The 15863-nt window shown below is 36.9% G+C and overlaps 1 protein-coding gene across 1 annotated transcript; it reads left to right on the top strand.

Moving 5' to 3' along the window:
- Positions 1-1714: 1714 nt before the first annotated feature.
- On the top strand, positions 1715-15458 carry LOC21393734. The gene is made up of 8 exons (XM_010088769.2): positions 1715-1869; positions 4050-4087; positions 4197-4371; positions 5279-5355; positions 5443-5958; positions 6321-6848; positions 7205-7417; positions 14583-15458. The coding sequence occupies exons 1-8, from the start codon at positions 1830-1832 to the stop codon at positions 14952-14954; spliced, it is 1959 nt and encodes a 652-aa protein (XP_010087071.2). The 5' UTR covers positions 1715-1829; the 3' UTR covers positions 14955-15458.
- Positions 15459-15863: the final 405 nt, after the last annotated feature.

Below are 15863 nucleotides of genomic sequence, written 5' to 3'. Positions count from 1 at the left end.
AATAATAATAATAATAATAATAATAATAATATAGGAACTCAAATACAAACGTTACAAATTTTTTGTTTTGTTTTGCGTAATGTGTAATATTAATTTTTTTGAACTTATATTATTAGTTTAAGGCAAAATAAAAAAATAATAATAATAATAATAATAATAATAATAATATAGGAACTCAAATACAAACGTTACAAATTTTTTGTTTTGTTTTGCGTAATGTGTAATATTAATTTTTTTGAACTTATATTATTAGTTTAAGGCAAAATAAAAAACAAAAAAAAAAAGAAAAAGAAAGTCGTGTTGTATGTGTGTAGAAAAACATGTTTTTTTTTTCTCTGTTGTTTAATCCAAAATCCATACTGAAAAACCGGGTACAGTCCTACGTTTCACAAATAATAAATTAGGGGTGTTTAAAAAATCTCTCAAACCATCTAAATCACTCATGCACTTGGTTAGTGGTTTCGTGTCCTGATTCGAATTATGATTCGTGATTTGTTACAGTATTTTTTCTCATAAAAAATACATGTAAACTGATAATGATTTTGAATCGTGATTCTAAATCCATAAATTAAACGTAAATCAAACCGAACCAAATCGTCAATTATTTTCAAATTATTGAACGGTTTTTTCAGTTTTATAAACTATTTTCTTGACATTTTGATTTGTAGTTTGGACTTTCTAAATAATCCAAACCGCCTAATAGTCCACTTAAAAAATATATATATATATAAAAATAGAGAATTTACTCTTGAGAGTGTATGAGTTTGAATTTTTACCCCTTGCACTTGATAATACCATTTTGTTAGTATAATTATTTGACTAAAAAGATTATGAATCATGAGTAAAGAGTAAAAATCTTAACCTATGCACTTTCAAGAAATATAGGTCAAGATTTCCTAATATATATAATTTTTTATTCTAAAAATATATACATATTTTATTTTTTTAAGTTTTTATTAGTCATAACAAGATTCTACACTTATAAAATACATATAATCTCATTTTTCTTGTTTTGTATTAAAACTTCAAAATGGTAAACTTTTAAACATTTGCTGCTTTAGAAATTTTATAATTTTGAGTTATAATGTAAACTTAAACTTTTTTATGGATTAACGACTTTATAATTTTTTTAAATTATTGAAATTTTTTTTTATCTAAAGTTCAAACGGCATAAACTATAAACCGTTTAAACTGTTTACGAGTGATTTGATTTAATTTGATTTTTATTAAAAAATCAAACTGTCTAAAAAAATATATTTTTAATTTGATTAGTAGTTTCTTTAGTTTGATTTTTATCAAAATAATTAAATTGTCTAAAAAATATATATTTTTAATTTGATTTGTGGTTTCTAAAAAAAATGGCCAAACCAAACGGAAACACCTCTATAACAAATTATTAATGAGGTGTTTGGTATAAGGATTCATATTATAGTTTGAATCATGATTCGTGACTCGTTACATTGTTTTTTTTTTCACAAAATACACATAAATCGAGAATAATTTTGAATCATGGTTCTTAATTTATGATCTAAACGTCCACTAATTTTAACAAAATTATAAATTACTAAATATAATTTTAGCAAAATTATAAATTACTACTTAATATAATTCAATTTTTTTTCCGATATGAAATATTGATGTTAAAATATTGGATATTAATGTGTGATTAATATCATTCATTTTAAAATATCATCATCATTTTTATTTCTAGAGAGAGAGAGAGAGTGAGAGAGATCATGTATAGGTAGATACTCTTCTGTCTGTGTGTGTCTCTTTGGTTAGATTCTTTCGTGATTTGGTCTTTTGAAACGATCTCCTTTTTCTCTTTCATGGCGGCAACCCAACCACAGGGACCAGATCGTACCTCTGGTACGTCTCCTTGTTTTGCTCTTCTCTTTCCCTTTTCCCATCAATTATGATTATTGTCTTCTGGGTTTTCTCCGTTGTGATGATTTGTATCTTCTTTTTGCCTATAATTCTTGCTCTTTCTCCTTATTTATTCAATTTTTGTTTTAATTGAAGAAGATCTTGCTGCGGGTCTATTCTGAGTAATTTCTTCTCTTCTATGTTGTTTTTGGAATTGTTTCTATTTGTACGTTACCCCAATAAAGTTTTGTGATTGTTTGAGAGGTGAGGCTTTGACACTTCTCTATTGTGATAATTGGCCATTTTAGATAGCTTTGTGCGTCTAATTCTGACTTGATCTGCCTTGTTGGAGTGTTATGAGTGTTTATAATGAAGATCTAGGATTTCGGTAATTTAAAGTGACATTTGTTTTTGAATTTTCTTGAGAGAGGTCAATGCTTATGATCTGTAGATTCAGTCAATGGCATGGTATGGATAGTTATTTAAGGCAATTGGAGTTCAAAATGTATATATTTCATAGAGAAATGCAGTTCTTTTCATTTATTTAATGTAACCTTTCTATGAATGATTTAGTCCACACATCTGCTAACACAGTGTCATATGAGCTAGAACTTTGATCTAATCAATTTGTTAAAGTAAGTACAACTCTATCTTAATTTCAACGTTTGTGTTTTAAGTAGTGCTATGTTACAGTTTAGAATTGGAAAGTGGAGGGATGAGGGAAAGAGTAATAATGAAGATAGAATGATTATAATGCTTCTTGTCTCCATTTTTAGCCATTCTTTCTCGTAGTGAGCATGCCCTTGTGGACTGATTATGTTCCAGCAGAACATAGTTATCATTGTTTGACTTGGTATGAGGTAAATGGTGTAAGCAAATGCATGCTATAGTGCTCTTGGGGGCTTGCGATGGTTAAAGCAATTATGTGGTTTTTGAAGAGACAAGACTTGTGAACGGTGGATTTCAAGTTTCAAGTAAACTTAAAGCAATCACCAAAAAGATGCTAATTGAGATTAGTTAGATTTGTAGTTCTTCTAAATGCTTATGCTGCTAGGGGGTGGGTTCACATTTGATTCCTTTCTTCTGACCATGACCCTTCTCATATGGGGCTTTAAATTGTTAATTTCTCTCGTTTCTTTGTCAAAAAAAAAAAAAAGGTGCAAATGTGGAAAACCTGTATTGGATAGATCCAAGAGGAAAACGATTTATTGAGAAGCCTAAAACAGGACATGTTTTTGTCAGCAGATCTAGGATATGTAACTTATTTCCGAAATGCAGACTGCAATTCTGAAATTCGAACTTAGATCAACTGGTATACAGTGGTACCATCTTAGAAATTAGTTATCCTAAAACTTTAAGCTATTAGGAGAAGTGCCAAAGTTGGTTTCTATATCCTTACAAAGATGATTCATACTTGCTGCCAATTGAGCTAGCTAAGAGGACAAATGCCTTTGAATCCAATTTGCTAGGCCACTAGGAAACTGGTCTATATGGTTATGTTGTCTACATGATAATGAAACATTTGAGAGCCTATAATATATGGGGTTGGGTAATGTTACTCAGTTGCTTGCTTTTAGACCATTAATTGGTAAGCCTTTAAAGCCTCACTATAAGAGAAGACTTTTAAGGGATTGGTTATTAGATATGAATTTCTTCTGGTCTAAGTGACGTAGTGAACTATAAATTGATAAATGTTTAAAGCCTCACTACAAAAGAAGGCTTTTAAGGGATTATTAGGTTTGAATTTCTTCTGGTCTATGTGAACTACAATTTGCTTTATCAAGTTTTTAGTTCTTTCTTCCCCTATTAGATATCAATGTGATTGTCAGCTTGTTCTTTTGTACATTTAAGACGTTGTGTTATTAGCTAGTTGACGATCTTTTGGAGTGCTAGCATTAACATTCCATCTGCACTATTTTGTGTTTTTTTTTTCAATTGACCATGTGACATTTATGATTATTATTTGTGCACATTTCTTTAGAAATATACTACAAGCCTGTTGGCGCACGCATGTTTACTCTAAAATTTATTCATATGATCTTCTATCTATCGTGTACATAGGTGTGCACGTGTGGGTTTGTGTGCACATATTCATAACTTCAAGTTTTCCATCTTCAAATTTTGCTTTGGTTGGTCAATTTTTGTACTGCCCGTGTTTCTAAGACTACTGATCATGGATGCAGAAGATAAAACTGCCGAATCAGAAAACGTGAAAGAGCAGGTATTATGCGTGTTTTCTGATGTTCTTCTGTTCACTTCCTTTTTCCTATATGAATGAGATTATTTGTTCACATTATGTCTGATAACCTTTTACATGTTTCTGTTTGCAGCAACAGTCTGCGAAAAATGAAGGGTCAGTTTCTCCCAATCCTTCTCGGGATGCTGCCACCGTAGGTCATCCTAGAGACCCAGTAGTTCAATCAGGATCTTTTGCTTCTAGCAGAGATCGAGCAGTTTATCCACCTAACATCTATGCTCCACAGGCCCAAACCTTCTACTACAGAGGTTTCTTCTTGATTCCTTTGCTGACAGATTGCTTATTACCTTTCCAATTATGGTTCTTCTGGTTCATTAGTGAGGCTTTCTTTCTTATTGAGTTCTACTGCATTCTGATACATTGCTGAGGACTACATCTTGAAGCAGATCTAGGACTGTAATTTTATGTGTTTAGAATGTCTGTAATTTAGTAAAATGATTTATTTTTTCACTTTCTATAAGCCAAATATAGTGAACTTTTTTTTCCTTCTTCTTCAAGTTGGGTTGGTATAAAAATGCGCAATAATTAAGGTACTTTTTTTTTTTTTTTAATACTTGTAAAGATTTTAGGTCTCTATGCATCTTGATAGATGTGAGATGTCCTTAATGCCTTATGTGACTGATCGGCTCCTTCAGCTATGACATTTTGTCCCCCCTATTTTGGACATAAAGCCAATATGCTTACAATTGTTTGTATAAGTAGAAGAATTAGAAATTTGTCTTATTTGTCTGCTCATGCACAAGTAATTACAGTTTTGTTGTGTAATTTTTCATGCCTTCCTAAAGGATCTCAAACTTAGGAAAATTTTGTAGTTTAGGATTAACATTGTTAGCTTGACATTATATTGATTTTTAAGACTTGTATAGGGAGTTACCAAACATAGTTCTATAATATTCCCCATGTTGAATCAAAATGATTTCCTAATAAAGTCTAGACAAGTAGTTGTCTATGGGAGGAGTGCATATGAGTTATCATGCAGTTTGGTCTCCACATTTATGGTTATGCATAATATTCTTAATGCCTTATAAATGAAAAGGATTTGAGGCTTGTATTCCTAAAGGATTTTGGGATTAAGGCTTGTATTTGTTGTTGTTGTTGTTGTTGTTGTTGAAAAGGATTTGAGGATTGAATTTTGTTATTGTGATGTAACTCTAGGTTATGAAAATGGAGCTGGTGAGTGGGATGAGTATCCTCAATACCTCAATGCTGAAGGATTGGAAATTGGATCACCCGTGGGTTTTTTCCCCTTTTTTTCATCTTCGAGTATTTTTCTTTATATTAACTAACTGTACATTTGTTTGGCACTCAATCTTATTCAGGGCGTCTACAATGAAAATCCTTCTCTTGTCTTCCATTCGGGATATGGTTATAATCCACAAATGCCATATGGACCTTATTCTCCAGTCACAACACCGTTGCCTTCTGTAGGTGGAGATGCACAACTGTACTCTCCCCAGCAATTTCCATATTCAGGGCCACCTTATTTTCAGCAGGTAGGACCAGCCAACATGCCATATATTACTTCACCAAATCCAGTTTCGCAGCCAGAGCTCACTACATTACTAGGTGTTGACCAACAAGGTGATAGCATGCTTTTTGGACCAAGGCCTGGTTATCCTGCCATGGGATCTTTTGGTAGAGGCAGTTTTCCAGGAAATCCTGGTACTCTTGGTTTTCATGATTTGCAGCAAGGTTTTGATGGATTGAGATCTGGTGGAATTTGGTCAGATTGGTCAAAACCCTCGGATAGACAGAAATCTTTGACTCCATTTTCACCAGCAGTATCTCCACAGCCGATTGGCCCAGTTGGGTCATTTGGGCATAATGTCAGAATGGTTTGTTCTTTTTCCTTTCCTCTCTCAATAGGCTCTGATATAATTGGGCATGCTTCCTTTAATAATTGAAGTTTCAGAAGAGAAACAATTTAAATAGTATTCAGGGAAAGTTGATATACCTTCCAACCAAGTACAACCATCAACTCTGGAGTCTGGAGTACTTAAAGAAATTTTATTAACGAATGACTCTGAATATCCTTACTGATATGCACAGGAAATTTTTAGGGCCATATTTTTCTTCGTGCCATGGCATTGTCTGCATGCAGTTTCCTGCGGGAAAGAAGTTTCGTTTGTTTGAACCTATGTGTAACCAGGGATCTCCATGCTTTTTAGTATTAATGCTGAATCTAAAACATTTGCAGGCTTCTCAACACCAAAGATCATTATACGGGTTTGGATCTGGTTCAAATTCGTACAGTAGGGGCTTCCTGCCCGGTGGTTTTAGTCGAGGCTCAAATGCATCATTTTCCAGTTTGGGAACAAACAGTCAAGGCTGGCTAACACTTGACAATAGCAAACGCCGTGTGAGGGGCAGCGTTGCACTGTGCAGCTGTAATGGTACCATTGACATTCTTAATGAGCAGAACCGAGGACCGAGGGCCTCAAAGCCAAAGAGTCAAATTACGACCGATGGTACCTCTACAGACAATAACAAACATAACACAACAACTGCTAAGATCCGTGATGAATCCTACAACCACCCGGACTTTATAACAGAGTACAAGGATGCTAAGTTCTTTATTATCAAATCTTACAGTGAAGATAATGTTCACAAGAGCATCAAATATGGTGTTTGGGCTAGCACACCAAATGGGAACAGAAAGTTAGATGCTGCATATCGCGAAGCTAAGGAGAAGCAAGATACCTGCCCGGTCTTTCTCTTATTTTCGGTAAATATCTCAACCCACTGAGAAATTTGAATTTGGAATGTAACGCTGTATAGTGTTGTTTCTGTTTGAAGAAACTACCAATTTTGTCTGGGGTGAATTTGTATATAAATGATAATGTCTAATTAGATAAAGACAATTTTTTTTTTAATCAGAGAAGGCAACATTAACTTCTTGTAAGTCTTAATTTATAAGAAAACAGATCCAGGAAACGAGTGTTGTTTCAATTTGGCAGCCTTTCACCAGATTCATGATTGTTTCTTTTTTTTTTTTTGGGTTGAATGTTTTGGTTCTTCTTCTCTCATTTGTCTTGACTTACTACTTATGTCTAACGAATTTTTCATTGTAACAACATGAAGGTGAATGCTAGTGCTCAGTTTTGTGGGGTAGCTGAAATGTTTGGGCCGGTTGACTTTGACAAGAGTGTAGATTACTGGCAGCAAGACAAATGGAGTGGACAGTTTCCTGTCAAGTGGCATATCATCAAAGACGTCCCCAATAGTCAGTTTCGCCATATAGTGCTTGAAAATAATGACAACAAGCCTGTAACCAACAGCCGAGACACTCAAGAGGTAAGAATTTGAAAATTGAAGTCTTTATTTTACCTAGATTGTATATTGTTTCTCTCACTTTTAATTGCTGTGTGTTGAATTTGATGATTCTTTGTGTCACAGGCTATATAATAGACATTTATTATGTACTATGTAGAATTGGGTACTATTTTTATTTATTAATATCTCAGATGCTTGGTTTTTGTAGAGCTAATTTTCTTCCCTCGTCTTTTTCCTAATGGGTCAAATGGTTTATTTATTTATTTTTTTGGGTGTTGGGTAAGGTTAGAGAAGATGGATTAGGCTTGTAAGTGGATTTCAGAACATTTCTAGCCTAGAAGGTAGCTTGGGCACTTAACCCTCATTTCGCTCTTTCCCCTACCCAGTGCATCTTGTGTAGACAGGAGGGGGAGACAATAGAGTGCTACACTGTACGGTGGTTAGGACAGTATGGCAGAAATTGTTGGACGAACCTTTCTATGGGTGTTTCCTGCACATCGTAGATCTTGATGGTGGAGGATACGGTGGCCTTTGGGGCTAATAAAATGGCAAAAGTCCCATGGAGATGCATGGTGGTTTTATTATTGTTGGACTATGGATAGGGAGGAATTCCAGAATTTTTGAGGAAAAGGAGATGGGGGCCACACATTTTTGAAAAGGCGATGTTTTTTAGACTTGCTATGGGCTTCGACTGATAAGGCATTCAAATGCATCCGATCCTCCTTGCTCATATAATTGGAAGGACGTTATATAGGGAAATAGTTTTTGTTAAAGTATAAAACTATTGTTGGCCCACCTCCTAAAAGCTTAAGCTTTTAGGATGGATTGGTAAACTAACATGGTATCAGAGCAGGAGGTCCTGAGTTCAAACTCCTGTAATTGCACTCTTTATTCCCATTTAAATTGTCATCATGTGTTGGGTCTTTAATATATCTCGGGCTTAAATATTCACGTGTTGGGCTTTCCAATTAATTTACCCACACGATTGCCCATTGTCCAGCCCACACGTGAGGGGGAGTGTTAAAGTATAAAACTATTGTTGGCCCACCTCCTAAAAGCTTAAGCTTTTAGGATGGATTGGTAAACTAACAATGAAGAATTTCTGAACTTCTATTATTAATCTTCTGTAACCCTACAATAGCATATATATACACAAATGACTAATAAGGGAAAAACTAACTAGCTTGATTCTCTCCTAAAAATCAGGAAACAAAATTATGAGAAAAGATCACAACCGATCTCTCCTTTTATTCCTAAAATACTTTCCTAAACTAACTTCCCTAACTTTTGACTTCCGAATTCAACACTCCCCCTCAAGCTGGAGAATATATATCATATAACCCCAGCTTGCAAATTAAGTCTTCAAAGTTAGGTCTTGGTAGAGCTTTGGTGAGGATGTCTGCCGTTTGTTGCTTGGTAGGGATGTAGTTCAATTTAACTGTCTCACTAGTCACCTTCTCTGTGATGAAATGTCTGTCAATCTCAACGTGCTTAGTCCTGTCATGATGCACGGGATTCTTGGCTATGCTTATAGCTGCCTGATTATCACACATCATCAGAATAGGAAATGAACTCATTTGTCCCAGTTCACTTAGAACCCTTTTTATCCAAATCCCTTCACAAATTCCCTGTGCTAGTGCTCTGTACTCAGCTTCTGCACTACTTCTGGCTACCACTGATTGCTTCTTGCTCCTCCAGGTAACAAGATTGCCCCAGACAAAGGAACAATACCCAGACGTTGACCGTCTATCAATGAGGTTTCCTGCCCAATCTGCATCTGAATACACTTCAGTGTTACGGTTTTCTGTCTTTATGAAGAATAGGCCTTTCCCTGGGGTCATTTTTAAGTATCTAAGAACTCTGTAGACTGCTTCCATGTGTTCCTCTGTAGGGCTGTGCATGAATTGACTTACAACACTTACTGCAAAACCAATATCTGGCCGAGTGTGTGACAGATAGATCAAGCGTCCAACAAGACGCTGATATCTCCCCCTGTCTACTGGAGCACTTTCTTTCTCGGTGCCAAGTTTCTTTTGACTGTCCATAGGAGTATCAACTGGTTTGCATCCAAGCATACCGGTCTCCTTAAGAAGGTCCAAAATATATTTCCTTTGAGAAACTACAATACCTTTACTCGATCTAGCCACTTCCATTCCAAGGAAATATTTCAGATTTCCAAGGTCTTTAACTTCAAACTCTTCTGACAAATACTTCTTCAACTCCTGTAGTTCCTTCACATCATTCCCCGATAGAATAATATCATCGACATAGACTATCAATATGGCAATTTTCTCAGCATGAGATTTCTTGACAAACAGAGTATGATCAGACTGACCCTGTACATAGCCAAGCTTCAAGACTGCCTTTGTGAATCTGTCAAACCAGGCTCGGGGAGATTGTTTAAGGCCATACAAGGACTTTCGGAGTTTGCAAACCTGATTCTTTGTCATACTTCCTTCGAAGCCAGGTGGAATTTCCATGTAGACCTCTTCTTCTAGGTCACCATTTAGGAAGGCATTTTTTATGTCCAGTTGTTGCAAACACCAATCTTGGTTGACTGCCAATGAAAGAAGAATTCTGATAGTGTTAAGTTTTGCAACAGGAGCAAAAGTCTCTTGATAGTCTATTCCATAGGATTGTGTAAATCCTCTAGCTACCAACCGAGCCTTGAATCTCTCGACTGATCCATCTGCCTTGTACTTTATAGTGAAAATCCACTTGCACCCCACGGGCCTTTTCCCACCTGGTAAATCCGTGATAGTCCATGTCCCATTCTTCTCAAGTGCATCAATCTCATCTTGTACTGCCTTCTTCCATTCAGAATTTTGTAATGCCTCATGTATTGTGCTGGGAATCTGAGTACCATCAAGAGAAGTAGCAAATGCTTTGTAAGATGGTGATAGCCCTTCATACGTGACATAATTCCCAATTGGATGATCTGTACATCTCCTAACACCCTTCCTCAATGCAATCGGCAGGGTAGAGTCATCAATGCTGGGAGTTGACACATCTCCCTCCCTATCCGTACCCATGTTTTCCTCAGGTGGACTTGAAATTGAGTCAATATATTGGCCACATGTTGGCTGTGATCCGTGCTCTAGCTCCTGTCTTTTCTTCCTCCTAATGTAGACTTGTAAATTCTCATTAGCAAGCTGTGGGGCTACAGATTGAACAGGCACGGGAGAAGACACATTTGTGGGCTGGACTGATAACGGCACAGGTGTGGATGAGTCAATGGGCACGGTTTGAGAAGGCCGTGGTGACTCTGAGTGAGACGAGGGTACTGACTCAAGAATAGACTCCCAAATTTGATGTTCATTCATGCTCTCCCCCTGAACACGAGATTTGGGATAGAAGAACACGTGTTCAAAGAAAGAAACATCCATGGTGGTGTAAAATCTTTTGCTTATTGGAGAATAACATTTGTACCCTTTTTGGGTTGGAGAGTATCCTAGGAAGATGCACTTATTGGCTCTAGGATCAAATTTGCTACGGTGTTGAGGATACACATGAACGAATGCTGTGCAACCAAATACTTTGGGTGGTAAATCAGATGAAACTGCACGGGTGTGAGGAAAATTTTCCAGAAGAAGCTGACGTGGAGATTGAAAGGTAAGGACTCTGGATGGCATGCGGTTAATCAAATAGGTAGCTGTGAGAATGGCTTCCCCCCAGAAATAGTTAGGAACATTAGACGAAAACATAAGACACCGGGCAACCTCCAAGAGATGTCTATTCTTGCGTTCAGCCACCCCGTTTTGTTGTGGGGTGTCAACACAAGAACTTAAGTGGATAATCCCGTGGTTCTGAAGGTAGGTATTGAGACTACTAGTAAAGTATTCCCTAGCATTGTCTGATTTGAGTACCTGAATTCTAGAATTGAATTGATTTTGAACCATAAGATTGAAGGTGTGAAAAATTTGTCCAACTTCTGACTTTTCTTTCATAAGATAAACCCAAGTTACCCGTGTATGATCATCAACAAAGGTCACAAACCATCGAGTTCCAGAAACATTTTTTATACGTGAGGGTCCCCACACATCACTATGGATCAAAGAAAAAACAGTTGAAGGTTTGTATGGGATTTGAGGATATACTGTTCGAGTATGCTTTGCAATCTGACAAATTTCACAATGAAAAGATGCTGGATTTTTATTGATAAATAATTTGGGAAACAGTTTTGCAAGATACACAAAGCTAGGATGACCAAGACGATAGTGTAACAATATAATTTCACTATCTTTATTGACATTGGAATTTGACACAGAATTAAAAGACCCTAAAAGACTCTGAGACTGGACACAACTTGCTTGTGAGACTTGGTTTGAGGATCGGTCACATGAGAGGAGATAGAGCCCGGAGCACAGTTCAGCACTGCCAATCATCTTCCCTGATTTCAAGTCCTGAAAAATACACAAGTTTGGATAAAATTTAGTAACACATTGAAGGTCACAAGCCAATTTACTAATGGACAAAAGATTACAATCCAAGTTTGGAACATGGAGGACAGAGTCGAGATACAACTCTTTAGTAAGTTTGATGGAACCTGTCCCAGCGATTTTTGAATTTGAACCATCAGCTATATGGACGGACGAGTGACCACTACTTGGCTTGTAATTTTGGAGAAGGGCAGCATCTCCTGTCATGTGATCAGAAGCGCCTGTGTCTACTATCCATGGCCTCATTCCTCCATGGTTAGCAGTGAAGGCTGTATGCGGATCAGTTTGAGCAACCAAACCAGCCCCAGTAATGTTGCCACTGCCGACTTGACTAAACAGTTTCTGCAGTACATTCATCTGTTCTTTGTTGAATGGGCTAGGCTCGGGAACAGGAGCACTATCGGAATTGGAGGCCACATGTGCTTTGCTGTCTCTATCAAACCGTGGCTTTGGTTTCCAATCTGCTGGTTTGCCGTGAAGCTTCCAGCAAGCCTCCTTGTAATGGCCTAGTTTCTTACAGTAATCACACCAAGGCCTTTCCCGTTTTTGACGATCTCCGCCATTATTGTTGAATGACCGAATAGCAAGGGCAGAGGCATCTAACGGTGAGGCATGTTGTTCCTTAGATCCCATCATCACTTTCTTTCTACTTTCTTCACGCCTAACCTCGGAGAAGGCCTCCCTGAGACTGGGCAGTGGTTTAGTGCCCATGATTCGACCCCGAACATCATCCAACTCCCTGTTAAGTCCTAGGAAAAACTTGAACAGCCTTTTTTGTTCCACAACCTGCCTGTACGTTGCTGCGTCGTCCGGACATTTCCATGAGTGAGTCTCGAATAAGTCAAGTTGCTGCCAATACCGTATGAGTGTGCTGTAATACTGAGTGACGGACTGCTCTCCTTGGCGGAAGTCATGAAGGGCTGATTCTACCTGAAATAGTTCTGAAGTATTTTCAGAACTGGAGTAAGTTTCTTTGGCTGCATCCCATATTTCTTTTGCAGTTCCAAACAGCAAGAAATTTTCACCTATGTCATTGTTCATGGAATTGATAAGCCATGACATGATCATACTATTTTCTATCTTCCACTTCTTGAAACCCGAATCAGTAGTCTCTGGCATGGCTGCTTCTCCTGTGAGATATTCATCTTTTCCCTTGCCACAGATGAACAGCAACACAGATTGTGACCACTGTAAGTAATTATGGCCATTTAATTTGTGTCCTGTGATGAGAATAGGAGAAGATTCGCTGCCACCAAGGTTTGGAATCTCTGATCTTCCTCCTGATTCTGGGGTCGTGACACTGGATGTTTGTAATGATGCCATTCCGTATTTTGTCATGTCTCAAATATTGCGGAAAAGATGAGAGGAAAGACTGAATATGGATGCTGGAAATATATAAGAGAAACCGGAGATAATTGGCCTGAGAACAACGAAGAGGTGGCCAGAAAACTTGGCAAGAGGTGGCCGGAATAAGAGATGGCCAGAGAGAGGTGGCCGGAATAAGAGATGGCCAGAGAGAGATGGCCGGAATGAGAGATGACCAGAGAGAGATATGGCCGGAAGGGATTAGGGTTCAGAAAACTGGCTCTGATACCATGAAGAATTTCTGAACTTCTATTAGTAATCTTCTGTAACCCTACAATAGCATATATATACACAAATGACTAATAAGGGAAAAACTAACTAGCTTGATTCTCTCCTAAAAATCAGGAAACAAAATTATGAGAAAAGATCACAACCGATCTCTCCTTTTATTCCTAAAATACTTTCCTAAACTAACTTCCCTAACTTTTGACTTCCGAATTCAACAGTTTTGCCTCTGTTTTTTTCACTAGTGTAGTTTCAACTCAGTTTGAACGGTGAGCGCAGTTTGAATTGACGTTTGGTAAGCATGCAGTTTGAATTATATTCCCCGTTTGAACTGAGTTAAACGGCCCAACTTAGAGTTTAGCTCCCCCTTCAAGTTCAACCATTCAAACCATTTCTGAACAGTAAAAAGGTGTCTACTCTCTCTACTTTTCACACTTACCAAACACAAATTCAAATTTTATTCCCTGTGCAAATTAAAACTTTAACTACACATCAAAGCGTCAATTCAAACTACAATTTAAACCACACAATTTGAATTTTTCTGTTTAAATCAAAAAGTTCAATTAAACAAAATTCAAACCAGCGAACCAAACGGGGGCTTTGTCTGTGAAGTTCAGAGTGTTGGTTCTTTCTCTTGTTGAGCTGTTATACTGTATTTTGAGCTTCTGGTTTTTCCTCTTTTTCGACTTTTGAGGATTCCTCTTCCTCTTTTCCTTATAATTGATTTAATTATCAATTAAAGGGTTTTCCTGTAAAAAAAAAAAAAAAAAAAAGGAAAAATGATTGGCTTAGCTCTGAATTCCAGGTTCTGGAACCATGTTATGCTTTCTTTTCTTTTTGCTATCTTAAATTACAAATGTTATAGTAATTCGAGGTATCAGGATCTTGATCTTTGATTCCAAGTCTTAACTAGATTTGATGGTTCGTGCTTTCTTCCTTTATTATTAGTATTTTTTTTTTCCTCTGCTCTGGTTTTAGTTCTACTTTTTTTCTTTTTTTCTTAATGACCCAATTGTTTTTGCTCAAGTAGACGGGCCAAGGCTTATTATTGTGCCTTTCAGAACATCATTAACTTTGGCAAGTTTTACAAAACAAATTGAAATCTTCAAATAAATAGTGTCAGTAATTTTCGCGTTTTTGGATATGAACTTTTTCAGGTCAAATTGGAGCAGGGTATTGAGATGTTGAAGATCTTCAAAAATTATGAGACTGATATGTCCATTCTCGATGATTTCGATTTCTACGAAGACAGGCAGAAAGCAATGCAAGAGAGGAAGGCGAGACAACAAGCCAGCCTAATGACTGTTGGTGTAGTGAACGAAAACGAGCACAGAAATGCTGCTGCAATATCTGGTGGTTTTATTAAGCAAATGTCCAAGAGTTTTGCTCAAGTTGTACGCTTAGATGAGGGCAGTAAAGAAGCTTCCCTTTCTGACCGAGCTACTTCCGTCAATGATGTCTCCATAGGCACAAGAGTGAAACTTGAAGATGCTATAACAGCAGCTGTGTCTTCTGCTCAAGCCAGTTAATTATACGGGCATGGCTTGTGGTGCTATGTAGCTACTCAAGGTTTGATTCTGTTACAGTTTCGTTATTTTATGATAAGGTAGGCTCCGAAGTCTCTTTATTGATTGCAATGTTTCTGTATTTTCGAATGGAAAGTCTTCTATAAATTCTACAAAGCTGATGAGCTTCATGTATAATATGCTTCCCGAGCGCTGCATTTTTATTGCAGCCATTAGTTTTCCCTCTCACAAGTTTGTTTTTGTGAAGATATTGGCTCATGTTTTACCTTAGTAAAGTTGCCCATCTCTGCAGGCAATTCAATAAGAAACGATGTGAAAGACGTCAAAAAGAAAAGATGTTTATTTTGCTCTTCTTTCTTTGCTTACCTAATACACCATGGTGTCTGTGTGTTAAACAATATTAGTGCACAAGTTGTGAAAACAAACTTACAGGGATTTATGCTGTATGTATCAGTAACCTCTGTGTTGGAAAAAAGAAAATAATAAATTCTGCTGAGATCTTAGCAATGTGGTCTCTCCTGAAACTGTTTTATCATATTTTGCACGTTTTCTGAGAAATTCCTTGTATGACTAACGGTTTGTGATTATTATTATTATTATTTTACTCCAGACAGTACTTGGCTTCTGACAAATTAGGAGGATTGCTCATAAAGTGTTGATTTGGTTAGCTTAGGATGAGCCTTTAATCAGCCACTTATAGGGCTCGATTCAGGAGGTCTCCAAGCCGGTATGCTGGGGTAGCATTTAAAATGTGGGTCAGACTTGCAATGGTGATCTTAGCTTCCAGGGAGGCGAAGGGTGAAAAACTAAAAAAAAAAATAATTCAAGTTACAACTTTATTCGAGTTCATATTCTTTTAAGTTTAAACTCAAGTTTATGATTAAAACTCGAGTTCAAGTCTCTCCTTCAATT

This window comes from Morus notabilis, unplaced genomic scaffold, assembly GCF_000414095.1.
Source record: "Morus notabilis unplaced genomic scaffold, ASM41409v2 Scaffold1289, whole genome shotgun sequence".
In the NCBI taxonomy this organism is placed as follows: Eukaryota; Viridiplantae; Streptophyta; class Magnoliopsida; order Rosales; family Moraceae; genus Morus; species Morus notabilis.
Note: the sequence above shows the minus strand (reverse complement) of the source record. Positions and strands in the feature narration are given on the sequence as shown.